The sequence below is a fragment of the Pan paniscus genome, chromosome 4, assembly GCF_029289425.2.
Source record: "Pan paniscus chromosome 4, NHGRI_mPanPan1-v2.0_pri, whole genome shotgun sequence".
Taxonomy (NCBI): Eukaryota; Metazoa; Chordata; class Mammalia; order Primates; family Hominidae; genus Pan; species Pan paniscus.
The window spans coordinates 117299680-117319354 of record NC_073253.2 but is presented as its reverse complement, the minus strand read 5'-3'; the positions used below and the strand labels follow the sequence as shown (position 1 = coordinate 117319354).

At 36.8% G+C, this 19675-nt stretch overlaps 1 protein-coding gene across 1 annotated transcript in view; it reads right to left on the bottom strand.

Annotated features, from left to right (window-relative positions):
* Positions 1 to 7542: 7542 nt before the first annotated feature.
* Positions 7543 to 19675, bottom strand: part of SRFBP1 (serum response factor binding protein 1) — a 72401-nt gene continuing 60268 nt past the window's right edge. Inside the window, exon 8 of the mRNA XM_003826702.5 lies at positions 7543 to 18848. Coding sequence (XP_003826750.1) covers positions 18664 to 18848 — 185 coding nt within the window. The 3' untranslated portion in view covers positions 7543 to 18663. The remainder of the gene's footprint in view (positions 18849 to 19675) is intronic.

The following is a 19675-nucleotide window of genomic DNA, read 5'->3' as shown; positions in this document are numbered from 1 at the left end:
TCAAGATACAAAATCAATGTATAAAAATCAGTAGCATTCCGATACACCAGCGACATACAAGCCAAGAGCCAAATCAGGAACAGAATCCCATTCACAATTACCACAAAAAGAATAAAATACCTAGGAATACAGCTAACTATTGAGGTGAAAGATCTCTACAATGAGAATTATAAAACATTTCTCAATGAAAACAGAGATGACACAAACATATGGAAAAACATTCCATGCTCATGGATAGAAAGAATCAATATTGTTAAAATGGCCATACTGCCTGAAGCAATTTACAGATTCAGTACTATTCTTATGAAACTACCAATGACATTTTTGGCAGGATTAGAAAAATCTATTTTAAAATTCATATGAAACCAAAAAAGAGCCCAAATAGCCAAGGCAATCTTAAACAAAAAGAACAAAGATGGAGGCATCACACTAACTGACTTCAAACTATACTACAGATCTACAGTAACCAAAAGAGCATGGTCCTGGTACAAAAACAGACACATAGACCAAAACAGAATAGAGAGTCTGGAAATAGTGCCACAAATGTACAACCATCTGGTCTTTGACAAAGTTGACAAAAACAAGCAATGTGGATAGGACTCTCTGTTCATAAATAGTGCTAGGATAATGGGCTAGCCATATGCAGAAGATTGAAATTGGACCCCTACCTTACACCAGATACAAAAATTAACTCAAGATGGATTAAAGACTTAAATGTAAAAACTAAAACTATAAAAACCCTGAAAGACAACCCAGAAAATACCATTCTGAACACAGGACTTGGCAAAGGTTTCATGACGAAGATACTGAAAGTAATTGCAAGAAAAACAAAAATTGACAAGTAGCACCTAGTTAAATTAAAGAGCTTTTGCACAGCAAAAGAAACTATCAACAGAATAAAGAGAAAATCTATGGAATGGGAGAAAATATTTAACAAACAATGCATCCAACAAAGATCTAATATCCAGAATCTATAAGGAATTTAAACAAAGTTACAAGAAAAAAACCTAAAAACCTCCATTAGAAAATGGGTCAGAGACATGAACAGACACTTTTCAAAAGAAGACATACATGCAGCCAACAAGCATATGAAAAAATGCTCAACATCACTAATCATTTGAGAAATGTCAATCAAAACCACAATGCAATACCATCTCACACCAGTGAGAATGGCTATTATTAAAAAGTAAAAAAAAAAATAGATGCTGGCAAAGTTGTGGAGAAAAGGGAATACTTACACTACTGGTTGAAGTGTAAATTAGTTCAGCCATTGTGGAAAGTAGTTGTGACAATTCCTCAAAGAACTTGAAAGAGAATTATTATTTGACTCAGCAATCTCATTATTGGGTATATATCCAAAGGAATATTAATTGTTCTACCATAAACACTCATGCACATGTATGTTCACTGCAGCCCTATTCACAATAGCAAAGACATAGAATCAATCTAAATGATCACCAATGTTAGACTCGATAAAGAAAATGTGGTACATATGCCCCATATGATGCCATTAAAAAGAAAATGAGATCAAGTCCTTTGAAGCAATGTGGATGGAGCTGGAGGCCATTATCCTAAGCAAACTAACACAGGAACAGAAAATCCAATACTGCACATTCTCACCTGCAAGTGGGAACTAAACAATGAGAACATGTGGCTACTAGGAGAGGAACAGCAGACACTGGGTCCTACTTAAGGGTGGAGGGTGGGTGGAGGGAGAGGATCAGAAAAACTACCTATGAGGTATCATGCTCATTATCAGGGAGACAAGACTATCGGTACACCAACCTCCTGTGACAAGGAGACTAACTATATAACAAACCTGCACATCCACCCCTAAGACTTAAAAGTTAAATAAAAAAAATTTAATGAATAATTTGTTTCCATATTATCCATAGCTGCTTTTGTGCTACAATACCAGAGTTGAGTAGCTGCCACAGAGACCTTATGGCCTGCAAAGTCTAGAATATTTACAACCTCATCTGTTACAAAAAAAGTTTGCTGACCCTTATTCTAAAGTCATGGAGTATTATTAAGTATAGTATACAAAATTACAACTGTAAAGAGAGCCTCTGTTAAGAAATGCAATTATTTCATATTGTAAAAGAATCAGTGACACACACAAAAGTTGCCTATAAAATGACAATGTGACTGAGAGCTGACTTGACAGAAACAAAAGAAAGTCAGAAAACAGTGACAGGCTGGGCATGGTGGCTCACGCCTGTAATCCTAGCACTTTGGGATGCTGAAGTGGGCGGATCACTTGAGGTGAGGAGTTTGAGACCAGCCTGGCCAACAGAGTGAAACCTTGTCTCTGCTAAAAATACAAAACCTAGCCAGGTGTAGCAAGGCATGCTTGTGATCCCAGCTACTCAGGAGGCTGAGGCAGGAGAATTGGTTGAACCCAGGAAGCAGAGGTTGCAGTGAGCCAAAATCGCACCACTGCACTCCAGCTTGGGCGACAGAGGGAGACTCTGTCTCGAAAAAGAGAAAAAAAAAAAGAAAAAAAAGAAAAGAAAATAGACAGATATTTTCATAGTAACAGAAGGAAGTAAGTATTATGACCCTATTAGACTATTATTTAAGAATGAGACTATCACTATACAATGCTGAAAACATATGTACTTAAGAAAGTAGAAAAATAATATTAGAAAGAAGGATGGAGACAAGAAAAATTGATGAACACAGAAACTGGTAAACGTGGGTAAATCTACATGAACATTGACTGTTTTAAGCAATAATCTATAGTAATTAAAATATTTGACAAAAATGCATGCAAGATAAGAGTGGTGAAAGACTTCTGAGGCCTATATATTATTTGGTAGGCCTATAGAGTGAGATTCATTTAGATTTTAAGAAAATACATACCTTTAACTTTAAAGGTTAATACCAAAAGAAATTCTAAAATAGCAGAGAAGGAAAATCGAGAAAACAGTTGAAATGAAATTTTGAAAAGGTAGAAAAGAGAAAAACAGTATCTTAAAAATCACAATGCATTGGAACCTATGGGATATGGCAAAAAGAGCACACAAAGAAAAAATACATACCTTCCTTAGGAAAATTGTTAACTAACTAATCTAGAAAAGAAGTATAAAACACAAATATGCAAAATAAGAAAAAGGGCAAAATAGTTCAAACTAGCAGAAGTTATTTTAAAAATCAAGAGGTGCCAAGTGTGGTGGTTCATGCCTGTAATTCCAGCACTTTGGGAAGCCAAGGCAAGAGGATCAGTTGAGCTCAGGAGTTCAAGAATAGCCTGGGCAACATAGCAAGATGTTGTCTCTACAAAGCCAGGTGTGGTGGCATGTATCTGTAGTCACAGCTACTTAGGAGGCTGAGGTAGGAGGATCGCTTGAGCCCTGGAGCTCAAGGCTGCAGTGAGCCATGATCGTGTTACAGCACTCACCTGGGTGACACAGTGAGACCCTGTCTCAGAAAATAAAAAATAAAATTTTAAAAAATCAAGAGGTTACATTGTTTAGTTCTGCAAATAACATATAAAACAGGGACAAAAATGGTTACTTTTAAAGAGAAATTTAAATTGAATTCAGATTAAAATAGAAACAGATAACTTAATACAGAAAAAATAGAGTTGTCAAAAGGCACCAGGCACAAATGTTCTTTCAGAGTTATTCCAAGAAATGTTTAAAGAACAACAAAAAATCATATCTTCATTTTCATAAATGTTTAAAAGGTATCTGATAAAGCTCAATGTCTATTCTTGAACTGAAAAAAAAAACATTTCAGTAAGAGGAATAGATCTTAACACCATATCTGTCTAAATTTAAAAGTGAATTTCATGCTAAAAGCAAACACTAGAATTATTCCCATTAAAGTCAGAAATAAACAAGGTGTTCTAATATCATTGCTATTATTGTATGTTTTACTGGAGGTACTAGCAATTCTAATTAGGCAAGATAAAGAATTATGAAAATTAGAAAGGAATAAGTAAAACTATTAATATCTTTAGATGATATAATTCTGAACCTGGAAAAATACAAGAGAAACAACAGAGAAACTATTAAAAATAGTGAGAGTTTTGTAAGGTGGCTGAGAAAATTATCAGTATATAGGAGTTCATAACCTTCACATATACCACCAACAGCCAATTAGAATGTAAAAGATCAGACCACATTTATAACATGAATAAAATGAAATATTCTGTTTGAAAAAAAATTAAAGCTAAAAGGCAAATGAGAAAATGAAAATTCTTTGCAAGTCATGGTAGGCAAAGGGCTAATTCCTTTAACATATGAGGAGCTCCCACAAACCAATAACGAAAAAGACCAAGAGCCCAAAATAGATATGGTTAAAAAAAAAAGCATATCACAGAAATAAAAATACAAATGCCTATACTGATTGCTTTCACTTTAAATCAATTATGGTAAAGTTCAAATGGGCCCCAAATGCTGCCCAGTAATCATACTGTTTCTTATTTCAATTACTCTACCATACTTTCCTTAGGGGATTGATTCATTCCTTTCTATATAATCAAATATCCACCACTCTCTCTCCCATTCTCATTCTCCACTGCTACTACTCAAGCCCAAGCCACCCTATCTCTCATTTAGATTATTCTAATAGCCTCCTAACTGGTGACTACAGCTATTCAACCATATGAGTCATTGATAAACTGAAAAACTTATGCATATTTTTGAAAAGCAAATATTTAACTGAGCACTTACTATGTATCAACCACTGTTCAAAATTGTCCCTAATCCACAAATCTATATTCTAGATGGAGGAGGCTGAAAACTATATAAACTTATATATGTTAGGTGATGAATGTCATAGAAGAAAAAGCAAAAAGGAGGAAATAACCAGTTGATACTTTCTAACTGAAGTCGGAGAAGTTCACTCTAACAAGATGACCTTTGAACAGAGATCTGAAAAATTGAGGGAGGGAGGCTTGCAGGTATTAAAGTGCAGAACATAAATTCAAGCACTCAAGAACATACACTTTAGGTATATTAATTGTGCAATTTTAGTGCTTGTAAATCTTTAAAAATTTGATAGGGCCTGACAACCTCTCCTTTACCACAGCTGGTGCCTACGATATCAACTAATTCACACCTATTTCAAATACGAGCTAAATTGCTTGTTTGTTGGTGTATGTGAAGGCTGTGAACTTCTGTCCAGATAGAGACAGCAAAGCTAAGCATTGAGTATTCATACCGTAGTCAGTTGAAAAATAAACACAAATACCCTCCTCCCTTTATTGACCCTCTAAGCTTTGGCTGTCTTTACTGAAAAACATCCTTTTAATTTTATCCTGAAAACAACATGGAGAATGACTTTCTTTCAAAACAAGTTTTCCCTTGAAGAGAAACACATGTTCAAAGTACAAACAACATTCCAGTATTCAGCTAAAGGCTACTTAATTTTTGCAGGATGATATCATACTTAGGCTACTGAATATGTTCCCGTACATATAATTTGTTCTACAATTCTATAGTATAGGCCCAATTCACACAGACAAATCCATGATTTTATGCAACTAATTAGAGAATAACAAAAAGAGATGTTTGAAATACAAATACTTCCCAGGTTACAAATAATTCCTAAAATTAATCAAAAGTAATGACCCAACATTATTAAAAAAATAAAATTTCACAAATTGATTAAAAAATTATTTGTAAAGAAAAGGTATAAGAATAGCTAAGGAAATTTGGGGGAAAAGATTTATGGATAAACCAAGCTACTGGTTATCTGAATAAAATATAAAGGTATAATAGTTTAAAATGTAATACTGGATCAGATAAAGAGATAAGCTAAAAGAGTCTCCAGGAACATTTACATGATTATATGGTGACATTTCAAATAAGGATAACCCAATTACTCAAATATAGCATTAGAACATTATTCATTTTGGACAAAATAGAATAGTTAGATCTCAACCATATATCATATATGTGTAAGGATAATCCTAACCACAGTAACAGATAAACTCCCTAAATCTCAGTCACTTCAATACTCATTCATTTTTTGCTTGTGTAAAGACTGGATGGACTTGGGAGGATCTGCTCAATGCAATTATTCAGAGAACCCAGCAAACAGAAACTTCACCATCTTCAAACTCTATCTTGAAAATTGCCCAGTATATCAACGTCTGTCTGGGAAATAATGGAAGAAGTGGGGAAGATTACCTGGAAAGTTTTGTGGGGAAGGTGAAAATCATGCAATCATTTTACCTGTATTCCACTGGCCAGAATTTGCCTAACTTTACGGAGGCTGGGAAATATTATTTGCCCAGGTGCCTAAGGAAAGAAGAAATAGATTCAGTAAGCACTTAGCCAGTTTTTAACATACTATGTCATTCTGGTTACCAAATATCCTACCACACCCAGAACATACACCCTCCTTCCTCAACAGAGGCAATTCAAAGTTCCATCCAGTTACTATAACCAGCTCAAAGTCCAAGATCTCTGAATGAAGCATGGTTCTTTCCATCAATTCTGGATATACCTTCTTAAACACCAGTTATAGAAATTTCTCCCCTGCCACCAGGCCCAGCATACTAGGATGAGTAAGGACAAATTTATAATAGAAGCTGCCATTCCCATTACGGAATATGAGAGATACAGAGGACACACAGTTCTGTTATAGTTATGATATCTCACTAGCAAGCATTTTGAAGTCCTCTGATCCAGGAGTAAGGGCATTTCTTTGATTTTAATTTTGCTATCCGGAAGGAAGTACTTGTTCATTGTTTTTCAAAGCACTAGAGCCATCCTCTTGGAGATTTTTTTTTTCATGATTACCGTATGCCGCATTTGAAATAAATGATGGAGAGTGTACCCTCCTTGGGGGTTTTTATAGTTTTTGCATCCCATCTCTTCCCTGACAAAGTTTGGGAGCCCCAAAGTACATTTAACGATAGAACATTCAAAGGCTGATGGAGTCCAGTCTTGCAATTACTTTGGCACCAAAAACAGGCAAATGACTATAGTTTTTGAGAGGAGGGTGTCTATTCTATTACATACATTGGTAGCATCTCTTAAAGTTCTTTCCTAAATAAAGTTTTCAAGCCTGCCTTGCATTTTCCTTCCTTTGCCCTTAAGCCTTAAAGGCTATCATGTTTGGAAGGAAATTGCACACCCTTACTCAGGTCTATGCTGGAGCCAGGAGTCTCAGTGGATCTTTGTACACAATCTCTTATCACTTGGGACTGGAAGCAGTGATTTTCCATCCTTTGCTTTTCATTTTTGTTTTGCTTGCAAACTAGTAAATGATTCCCACAGCCCAACACTCACTAATAACATTTCATTTTCCAGTCTTTTTTCCTAGAGCTATAGGGTTAGGAACCATGTGGCCCACCTTCTAAAAAATTGCAGATGACCATTTTAATAACTGTTTTGTCACTGTATGACATGAATCTCATTTTTTAGCCCTGGCTAGTCATTTTCCTCCCGACCCTGTGCCAGAGCCTATATTTTGGGCTTCTTCCCCATCCCCCACCCCTATAGGAGTATCATTTTTCTAGCACCAATTTCTCTATCAGAATAGTGCTACCTGTACTATAACAAAAAATTCCACTCTCATTGGTTTAACAAAACGGATGTTTATTTGATGATCACTTAAGTCCAAATAGCATTATTTAGGCTGATAATTGTGATAATTATTCCTTCATCTTAAAAAGGTAGGCATCCATCTAAGACATAAAAAATGAGTGGGAGATATGAGATTTGATGGGCCACACCTGGAAATGGCTCAGATAGTTTTCATCCACATTCCACTTAAGGATTAAGCAATTCCTAAGTCACATGACCCAAACCTAACATCAAGAGGGGTTGGAAAATGTAGATTAGCTGTATACTAATTGGTTTGATCAATTAGTATACCAATCAATTATTGGTTTGATCAATTAGTTTGCCAATCTCTGCCAGAACACACAGGGGTAAATCCAGATGGATTAAGAGCTACATTCAGGCCAAGCACTGTGGCTCATGCGTATAATCCCAGTACCTTGGGAAATCAAGGTGGAAGAATCACTTGAAGCCAGGCGTTTGAGATCAGCCTGGGCAACGTGGCAACGTGGTGAGGCTCCATCTCTACCAAAAAAAAAAAAAAAGAATACAAAATAAAAACTGAATAGCCAGGTGTGTTAGCATGTGGCTGTAATCCTGGCTACTTAGGAGGATTCCTTGAGTCCAGGAGTCCAAGGCTGCAGTGAGCTATGATTACGCCACTGCTCTTCAACATAGCGACAGAGTAAGACTCTAAAAAATGAAAAAAATAAAATAAAAAAGAGAGAGCTACATTTAAACATATAGCTATAAAAATACAAGAGGAAAACATGGAATAATTTGAAGATGATAAGAATTCTATGAGGAATGGGAGTTTACCCTACCTGCAAGCTACTAAGTTAGCCTGCAACAATTTTAGGGATGCCGGCAGAAGACACGTGGTCCTGGATTAGAGACAAATAATTTTATTAGTCATGGCAAAAACAAGAGGCAGAGTGTGAGCATGATGTTTGTGTCAGTCTCCCCATTGGGTTGGGGGTCCCTAAGACCACCCTGAGGCTCAATGATTCACTAGACTCACAGGAGGCTGGGCACAGTGGCTCACGCCTATAATCCCAGCACTTTGGGAGGCCAAGGCGGGCGGATCACCTGAGGTCGGGAGTTGGAGACCAGCCTGATCAATATGGAGAAACCCCGTTTCTCCTAAAAATACAAAATTAGCCAGGCATGGTGGTGCATGCCTGTAATCCCAGCTACTCGGGAGGCTGAGGCAGGAGAATTGCTTGAACCCGGGAGGGAGGCAGAGGTTGCAGTGAGCCGAGATCACGCCATTGCACTCCAGCCTGGGCAACAAGAGTGAAACTCCGTCTCTTAAAAAAAAAAAAACTCACAGGAGTCAGAAAATGCTGCTATACTCATAGTCATCGTTTATCACAGATTAAAGGATATAGATTACAATCAGCAAAGGGAAAATGTACATGGGGCAAAACCTAGGACAAAACAGGGGCAGGGGCAAGCTTCCAGGTGTCCTCTCCCAGTTGAGTCATATGGACACACTCCAAAAATGATGTGTGAAAACATGTACTAATGTTGTCAACCAGGGCAGCTCACATTGAGCCTTGGTGTTCAAGGTTTTTACACAGCGTCAATCACATAGGCGTAAATCACTTACAGGACTGAACTCAGCTACTCCATCTCTAGCCTCCCAGAGAAAGAAATGTTCACCATAAATCACATTGTTAACATAAACTGTCTGATCAAATCGGTACCACGTTCGCAAAAGGCTCAGAGGTCATCTTCCAGGAGCTGTCCAAGAGCCAGTCCCAAAGACAGGCCTTTCTCAGGATGTACTTATTTCTCCCAGCACAATGTGTGACAACTTGTGCAAAGTGTTGCCAACTAGGATGCTCACCTGATGCTTGGGGTCTATGGTTTTTAATGGGGGGGTCAGTCACATAGATATAAATCACCTGTATGATTGACCTCAGCTACTCAGACTCCAGTCTCCCAGAGCACAGATCAGTACTCACCATAAATCACTTAGATAAAACTAGCTGATCAAAGTGGTATTAGAAGGTCCAAGGCCTTATGCATACAAAAATGCTCTTATCACAAAGAATTGTTAGTTCAGAGCTCATCTCCCAGGAGCTGACCAAGAACCAGTCTGGAAGACAAGCATATCTTGGGAATGTGCAGAGTTTGAGCAACCCTGGCCAGCTGAGTTAACCCCTTCCTGTATACTTGTATGCTCCCAAGTCCTATGGGGAAAACACAAAGGACCATCATTTGTTTGATACCTGTAGATTCACTGCAGGAGAGGAGTATTGAACTTGACTGATTTTTGTCCTGGAGGAGATGCTACTCATTCCTCAAGCTTGCTCAGTGCAAATAAAATCCTGAAAAATGACCCAGGTAAAAGGTGAACAGGGCTTTGAGCTCTTGGTATACTTTGCGAGAACCTGTGGAAGCTCAAGGCTTATGGTAGATTGCATTGTCCAACAAGGGTAGGCTCTCTTACATAAGATAAAAAACAGATGGCAAATTGAAGTGATTGATAAATTTGGTTACATAAAAACACTTATACAGCACAAAAGATACCATAAAAATGAAACTGGGGCATAGAATATAGTAAGCTGGAATGATCATTATTTCCACTCTAAAAATTCTAATAGAAAAAATTACAAAATCATAACTTTTCTTGAATCCAACAAAGAGATGTGGTAGTCAGAAAACCAAGCAGCCAGAGATCTAGGGAAGTACAAGCACCTCCTAGGAACAAGATTTAAGAGCACTGCCTCACTTGTGACAGAGCACAGAAGGAAGATGGGGTTGCCATAAAGGTAAGAAGTATTTGATTAAAGTTTTTGACGAATTGCTGCAGCTGAATGTGGGCTAACTTGAGACTATGAAGCCCTGAGAGCTGCTGACATAAGGGGAATTTGCATCTAATCTTAGGCTCATAGATATGAGCCTACACTGGACACTCAGGAGAAAGATGGGAGACAGGGCAGATAAAACTGTTGAGGATGTAGGCCTGAAAGAGGAGGGGCTGCTGCTGTAGGAAAGATACAAATCTCCACTAGGACCCTTTTTCCCTACTGGAACAAACAAACAAACAACAACAAAAACTTAAGCCACTGGAAGGAAGGACATCAAACACTGTCACCCAGGACACAGGTGAAGACTCACTGTGACTTGTGAAAGGGTAATAGAAAAAACAACAACAACGACAACAAAAAACCCTGTATCCCTGGAAAGGGACAGAAAGCTATCCTGTGCCCAGACAAATAGATACATCTCCTAATTGGGAAAGGGGCAAGAGACACTCCTGGAAAAGATTTATCAAAGATACAGTGAAGAGTTTTGCTGTCACAAGGAAGAGTGGCAGGATCACTAAGAGTAACAATCCCAAGATTTAGCCATGGTTCTTTAAGTATCAAAACTACAGAAAAACTTTTAAACATCAAGAGCTCAAAAAATTCTTTCCATGAGTCTTTTTTTTTTAAGAAATCTGCTAGAAAATAAACTTTATTCAAACAAAAAAATGACTAGAGAAACTTCAGCAATTTTGCATTAAATATACTTAATTGCAAATCTCAGATCAAAATTAAGGTGAGAACAGGGTATAATAATAATAGGTTATACGATAATGCTATTTGTTTTGTGCTGTATGTTCTGATGAATAAAAAATGATGCAACTAAAAATAGGAAGAGAAGGTAGATGAAAAAAGGAAAGTAGGAAAACTCAATAACTGGTATTTAAGCAACATGTGAAAGTTAAAGAATGTCATTAAAGATGGACAATACAGATTCTAAATAAAAAATGGGGGGGCGCTAAGGGCATTAAAAAAAGTATAAGCAAAAGGACAACAGAAACATAAACCTTCCTAAATACCAAATTTAAGATTTTGTTTTTAAAGGAGAGCACAGTAAACACATTATAACAAAAAACAGACTAAATGTAATAAATATAATAATTACAGCATAAAATCTGGCAGGGTTGACAGCAAACATATTCATCTTAACACATGTGAAAGGGCTTACTTCATTTATTAAATGGAAAAGATCTTCATTTGGCTTCATAAAGAACCAACTATATGCTCTATTCAAGAGAAACACCTAAAACAATTATTTAGAAAGGCTAAAAATAGGCCGGGCGCGGTGGTTCACGCCTGTAATCCCAGCACCATGGGAGGCTGAGGCGGGTGGATCACCTGAGGTCAGGAGTTCCAGACCAGCCTGGCCCACATGGCAAAACACCATCTCTACTAAAAACACAAAAATTAGCTGAGCGTGGTGGCGTGCACCTGTAATCCCAGCTACCGAGAATTGCTGGAACCCAGGAGGCAGAGGCTGCAGTGAGCCGAGATCGTGCCACTGCACTCCAGCCTGGGCAATGAAGCAAGACTCTGTCTCAAAAAAAAAAAACAACAACAACAAAAAAAGATTGAAAATAAAAGAATATCTAAGGTCTTCCAGGCAAATGGAAACAAGAAAGCAGAAGCACCGGCTGGGCGTGGGGGCTCACACATGTAATCCCAGCGCTCTGGGAGGCTGAGGCAGGTAGATCACCTGAGGTCAGGATTTCGAGACCAGCCTGGCCAACACGGTGAAATGCCATCTCTACTAAAACTATAAAAAACCAGGCGTGGTGACAGGTGCCTGTAATCCCAGCTAACGGGGAGGCTGAGGCAGGGAGAACTGCGTGAACCCGAGAGCCAGAGGTTGCAGTGAGCCAAGATGGCACCAGTGCACTCCAGTGAGACTTTACCTCAAAAAAAAAAAAAAAGCAAAAGCACAATATTGACACAATACTGATATTGGATGAAGTAGCAAGCAAAGCAAGCAAACTGTTGTAAGGAAAGATTTTTGAACTATTTTTCTCAACACATTTGTAAAAATGGAATAAAAGGAAATTAAAAGAGAAACTCATGCACCTGATTATATGGCAGAAATAAATGGCAGAAAAAGAAATAACATGATAGAAAAACAACATAAAATCAAGACAATTGACAAATTGGGAAAAATATTTGCAGTACATAAAACAGGTAAAGGGCTACTATCCCTAATATATAATAAATAAACCTTAAAAATTAGGGGGAAAAAGGAAAAAAAAACCCTCACCAGTGGAAAAATGGGCAAAAAAAAAAAAAAAATCAAAAAATTGATACAAAAGTGGTCCTTAAACATTAAAAAGCATTCAACTATCCTCCCAAAGAGTAAGCAATACATAGCCAAATTACACAGAGGTAATATTTCTTACCCATCTTACTGTCACAAAGAGGTCATGGGAGGCAACAGAGCCAGACTCCATCTCAAAACAAACAAAAGAAAAACAAAAACAAAAACAAAGAAACAAATAAAAAAACAAAGAGGTGATGGGAAAATAGGCCTCTGTCATACACTGCAGTGGGCATACATACCTTCATGGAGGGGAACTTAGCAATTTTCAACAAAACTACACATGCATTTACATTCTGACACAACATTCCCACTTCCAGAAATTTACCCTGAAGACAGACCTGCAACAACATGAAATACATACTGTTTTTTCATATATTTCCTTTGCAACATTGTTTGTAATTGCACAATGTGAAAATAATCCACATACCCATAGATAGAAGAGTGGTTTAGTAAATTCTTATACATTTACCCAGTGGAGTACTATAAGACAATTTTTTAAATGAGGAAGATCTCTATGAACAAATCTGCAGTGATTGCCAGGATATATTTTAAATGAAAAAGGCAAAGTTCACGTAATCATGTAGAGACTGCTAATTTTTGCATAAGAAAGAATATGAGGTAAGAAAAATAGACATATATTTGTTCATCTGTGCAAACAGGAACACAGGAAGAATTTATCAGGGATTAATGAGATTTATTGTTTACAGGGGATGGGCGGGAATGGGGTGGAAAGAACAAACAATGGGAAAGGGGAGAGTAGTCACTCCTCCGATTATAGTATTTTGTGTAGCTCTGACTTCACGAACAGTGTTGCCGTTTCATATACATAAAGGAAAAAAAAAAAACTACAAAGGATGGAGGAAAAATCATTAAAATAAAATACTGTCAGAACCATATAAATTTCACTACATTTCAAATGAAGTACTACATATACTGAAGGGAGGAGGGAAACCAGTATTCACCCAGGGAACTTTATATATATATTTTTAAATTGAGATATGATTCACACAATATTCACCCTTTTAAAGTGCAGTTCAGTGGATCTTGTATATTCACAAGGTCGTATAATCAGCGCTATCCAATTCCAGAATACATTCATCTTTCTAAAAATAAATGTCAGACTCATTAGCATGCACCCGCTATTCTTCCCTCTCCCAGCTCCTAGCAATCACTGATCTATTTTCAGTCTCTATGGATTTACTTATTTTGGACATTGCATATAAGTGGAACCATATTGTGTGTTTAGCTTCTTTGTTAGCATGATATTCTTAAGGCTCATCCATTCACGTTGTAGTCTGTATCAATACTTCATTCCTTTTTATGCCTGAATCCAGTCCACTGTACGTATAAACCACACTGTTTACTCATCATCAGATGATGGATATTTGGATTCTTTTTTTTTAGCTATTATGCCACTATGAACATTCACATTCAAGTATTACATGTTTTCAATTCTCTTGGGCATGTATGGCTATGGGTGAAAATTCTGGTTGACATGAGACTTTCATCATGCCTATGTTGGTACATTTGACAGTGTCCCACAGGTCTCTGAGAATCTGTCCGTTCCTTTTTGGCTTTTCTTCGTAATTTCTATCTCATTATTGATTTTCTCTATTTGGTGAGACATTGTTCTCAGGCTTCCTCTTAGATCTTTAGGCATAGTTTACTTTGGTTCTTTGAACATATTTAAAATAGCATTTTCAATGTCTTTTTTGAGTAAGTCTGGAGTCTGGGCTTCCTCAGGGAATTTCTATTGCTTTTTTCCCCATCAGTGCATGGACCATTCTTGCTTGTTTTTGTGCATGTCTCATAATTTTTTGGTGAAAATTGGACATTTTAAATAACATGTTACAACTCTGTAAATCAGACTCCCTTTCCTCACCAGGTTTTGCTGTTGTTGTTATATTTTGCTGTTTACTGACCTTTCTGAACTATATATTTGTAAAGTCTATATTCTTTGTTGGGTATGAAATATCTGATTCATATGCTTAGTAGTGTGCTAATAATTGGACAGATTTCCTTAAATGCCTGGAATCAATACTTCTCTTTGTATTGGGGACTCTGCGTGTTGTGGCACACCTTTAATACTTAGCCACAAGTTAACAGCTTCTCCTTAGCCTTCACCTACTTATGCAGTGCCTCAAGGTCAGCCATTGGTGAGAGTTTAGGGCCTTCTCAGCTTTTTCCTGAGTATGCACACAGCTTTATGCATGTACATAATCTCCTTGATTCCAAAAAAATATGTCATAACTTATCAAAGTCCCTATCTTTTAGTTGTTCAACCTTTCTGAACTATTTATGTGTAAGGTCTATATTCTTTGTTGTGTATGGTCGTTGAAATCTCTGATTCATTAAGCTTAGTAGTGTGGTTACTTTTGGTTAAAAAGAGTAATAGAAAAAAAGCAATAGAAATTCCCTGAGGAAGCCCAGACTTCAGACTTACTCAAAAAAGACATTAAAGACGCTATTTTAACGTACTTAGTTTTTGGTTAATTTACTGTTTACCCCAACTGTTACTCACTGCCTAAGGCAGTCTTGATGTTAAAAAAAAAAAAAAAGCCTCTAATTGTTTTTGAAAAACAATCTCTGGGAAAAAGCTTATCTCACTGGGCAAGCTCTAACTCAGATGAAACAAATATAGCATTGCAAGTTAAGCCTTCCAGTTAACCATCGGTCAGGTCAAATAATGACAGTACTCAGGGAATGTGTCTGAAGAAACTCCAACCCTGTTCTGAACTCCCTCCAGTGGCTGCCAGGCTGCTGGTTTGCACTATGATCATGGGCTGTTGGTTTTCACAGCTATCATGAATCTGGGAAGCAGATTAGAATAAGGCAAGGTTTCACAATGATCCCTGTTCTTATCAAGATTTAGATTCAAGATTCAGATATTTTTTCTTTAGTAAATACTTCTTGGATTGCTGCAAGCCTTTGGTTAATTCTAGAGTTCTGAAAGGTTGATTCTGATAGTTTGGACAGTTTTCTTATTGCTTTCATAGAGAGAAACATTTTTTGGATGTTCTTACCCTGCCATTTTAGCTGTTATTACCCCAGGTAACTTTTAAAGAGCTCTAAACAAATATTGAACTCTGGCTAGTAGGCTTCTGTTTTGCAGAGCTATCACTTAGCAATTCTGAAACTAGCTTGTGTATGTATTCTAGGGTTGAACTTTCAAATATGTAAATATATCCTCGATAATGGTAATCAATTTTCTCACTATTAAAGAACTTACATGTTAAAAGGACATAGGAGACAGCTTGTGGAGGCTCCCACTGGCCAAATTAAGTAGAATTTGAGCACTAAAATAATGAAGGACTTAATTTAAAATCCATGGACTGGATTTGCCCTTCTATATTAAACAACTAGGAAATTGCACAAAGTACACCAAACAACAGTTTTCAGACAATGGAGAACAGGTGGCAAAGGATAACCATAACTGACAGAAGAAAAACAAATGAGTTTGAGTGCTACAAGTATACCAGCTCACTGCCTGAAGTTTCCAAACCATAGTGCAGACAGAAGAACCCCAAAAGAGCTCAGTGGCCTTACTGAAATTAGAGACAGACTTCAGAGTTCAGAAAAGTCAATGTGATTAGAATTTGTGAGGCAAAATACTAGAGGAAGGAAATACACAGAAAAAGTGCTCCAAAGCTCTGTAGAAGGGTTCTTTCAAGTCTTTAGTGGAAGATCAACCTGCATGAGGTGTATAAAGAATATAACTAAGACCAGGAAAAAAACTAAACACTAGAAAGGAGTAGGTGGAACTATGCCTTCCACAAGCCCAGGTATAGTTTGTGTTCTGACCAGCCATTGTAGAAAGATTTCCTGATAGTCACAGTATCAGGTAGAGTTCCTAAAATGGTAATGCCTCGTAGTGGAGTCAGATGAACCCTAGACCAGGGTTTCTCAACCTTAGCACTGTTAACATTTTGGGCTATAAAATTCTTTTTGTGTGTGTGTATATATTACAGACAGCTTAGCAGCATCCCAGGCCTGTATCTGCTAGATGTAGCCCCCTCCCACCCCCAACCCTTGACTATGCAAAATATCTCCAGATGATGTTGCCAAATGTTCCCTGGGGGGAAAATCACTCCAAGTCGAGAATCAATGCCCTAGACTAATGGCTCTTGTAGACCCATTCTAACAAAGCACAAACCTCAAAATGACCATCTGATTCTAAGTAACTTCACTGCATGCCAGAAAAAGTCCAACAGTACTTGTAACAAAATCTAATAGCTAACAGCTAACAAATTTAAAACTCTTCCCTCTTAACTTTTTACTTGGACCATAACTCCTTCCAGTTGAGGTAAAAAGTCTTGGACAGACTCAGCAGTGTGGAGGATAGTGACCCCAACTTCACAGTCTGGCAAACTCTGGGTAGGTACAGAGACATTTTCCTTTTACTTTTTTGTCAGTCTGAAATTATATCAAAATAAAATTTAAAAGAAAGAAGTACAAAAACAATGTATGCATCTGACACAGCAAAAATAATTTTCTCTCTGCATAATCTCTTGAATTCCATTATTCTATTTATCAATTTTTTTTTTTTTTTTGAGACAATCATACTCTGTCACCCAGGCTGGAGTGCAGTGGTGCAATCTTGGCTCACTGCAACCTCCACCTCCCAGGTTCAAGCAATTCTCATGCCTCAGCCTTCCAAGTAGCTGGAATTACAGATGCTGGCCACCACGCCTGGATAATTTTTTGTATTTTTAGTAGAGACAGGGTTTCACCATGTTGCCCAGGCTGGTTTTGAACTCCTTGCCTCTAGCGATCTACCCGCCTCAGCCTCCCAAAGTGCTGGGATTATAGGCATGAGTCACCACGCCCGGCTGAGTTATCTAAATTCTTAAGCTCCTGAAATAAGTAGAAACTCTTGAGAGTTTGTGAATACAGGTTAACCAGATGGCCTTCCCTGCCATTAAAGGAACTAATGTGCAGGAAACATGGATTAGCATTATTCAGTTTACCAAGAACTTCAAAATTTTTCCCAGCATAGCAAAAGTGAAACATTTGAAGGGATTTAAAAATTTCTGTTTTCCTTTTAAATAGCAGTACTGTGATGTATAAAGCAGTCCTTTCCTCAGTGAGTCATCTTACAACTTCTTTGCTTAGTGGAAATATTCTTTTAATCTTACCACCTTCAGAATTTGTTCTTAAAAATTAGAATCTATGATTCCTCAAAATTTTTAAAATTAGTAAAAACTAGATAATATACATTCTTGATTTAATGGAAATATTTATATGCAGTGAAACATAAAACGAATTATTGGTTGTATTGCTATATTTAAACAATTTTCTTAACTAAAATATAATTAAGAATCCCAAAATTGTCCTAGACAACTATTTTAGAATCAAAAAGTACATGATCACAAGTACTTAAAACTATAATAAAATTAATATTTATCTGTACATCCATAATAAGTTACTATTTTAGTTTGCTAGCAAGAATGATTTTTAAGAAGGGTGATCTGGTTTAAATAGCTGATTTCCTATGTTTCCATTATTATTTTAAATATATATTGACATTTATGTTTAAGGAAACAACAGAGCTGAGCCAGTGAAGTACATTTCATGATAAGCACTAAAGAGAAAATATGAGATCACTAAAATCCCCAAATTACTTCATAAGGGAAACAGTCTGAGGGATATTATTAAAAATCAATTTAAGTACATATTGGATTTGTGAAAGGCTTATATAAGCGTAAGTTGAATTTACTTTAAAAAAAAATACAAAAACAAACATTCTATAATTCTCCCCAAGAGACTTATTCAAATATGAGTTTAAGTAATAGCTGCAGGGCCTGGGGTGAGAAAGCTGGGCATGGTAGTGCATGCACCTGCAGTCCCAGCCCTTTGGGAGGCAGAGGTGGGAGGATCACTTGAGCCCAGGAGTTTGAGGCTGCAGTGAGCTGTGATTGCAATATTGTACTCTAGTCTGGGCAACAGAATGAGATCCTGTCTTAAAAAAAACATTTTTTTTTTTTTAGATGGAAAAGTTTGCAGAAAGAGGCACTAATCAATCATCAAACGTAATTTTTTTCCCCTGAAACACAGCAATATTAGATTGCTGTTCTTTTCGCCTTCTGCTTGCTTCCCATGAAGGATGAAGAGGCAGCTGCAATTGCTGTTTTGTATTTTCAAGTCTTCCTGATAGCTTCTTATTAAACTGATTCTTGATCTGAGGCTCATTCTGTGGAAAATCTAGGAAGAGAAAGCAAAAATAATAATAACTATATACTTAAAGAGCATATAGGAGAAGTAAAGTTCATCTTTTTCAAACCAATGTTAAAAAAAGAAGTTTTGTTTTCTTAAATGGAATATTTCACAATTTAAAACTGAAGTCTAACAGGGAATAGTTTGAAGTTGAAAATTTATATACAAGTAGTCGATTTTGACACACATGCTTTCTAACACTTATAAGTAGATGTTTATTGAGTGCCTCTTAATTTATGCTGTGCTGTCTTATTTATAATAACATAAAGAAAGGAATCACTCTGTTGTACTAGCATGGAAGGCAAAAAAGAAGGGCATCATGTATTTTCAAAGGAACATCATTAGCTTATGATATCTGTGTACATGAAGCAGATGTAGCCAGAAAATTCACATCTTAGCTAAGACACTCCACTGAGTCTGACAATACTGATAGTGCTTACTCATTTTTAAAGGCTATAAGTTGATTCCACTCCCGTGTGTTATTGAACCAAAAGTGGTTATTACAAGGCAAATAGTACTAAGTCTACTCAAGAATATAAGACAAAGTTCTTTTTTAGTTGTAATGTTAATCTCCAGATATGAAGGTGGCAACTTGTATTCTAGTCCATATAGTATCTTAACATTTTACATGATTTTGAACCAAGTCTTATTTGGCGAAGATACACTAGTATGAAAAGATATGCATCAATGCACATTTTAGTTGCTTACAGAACTTAGGAGACAGAATCAGAAAGAAAAAGAGAGACAAAAAAAATTAATATAGACTTATTAATCAGTCCTATGACTATGTAATTTCTCCATTGCAAGTTAGGAAT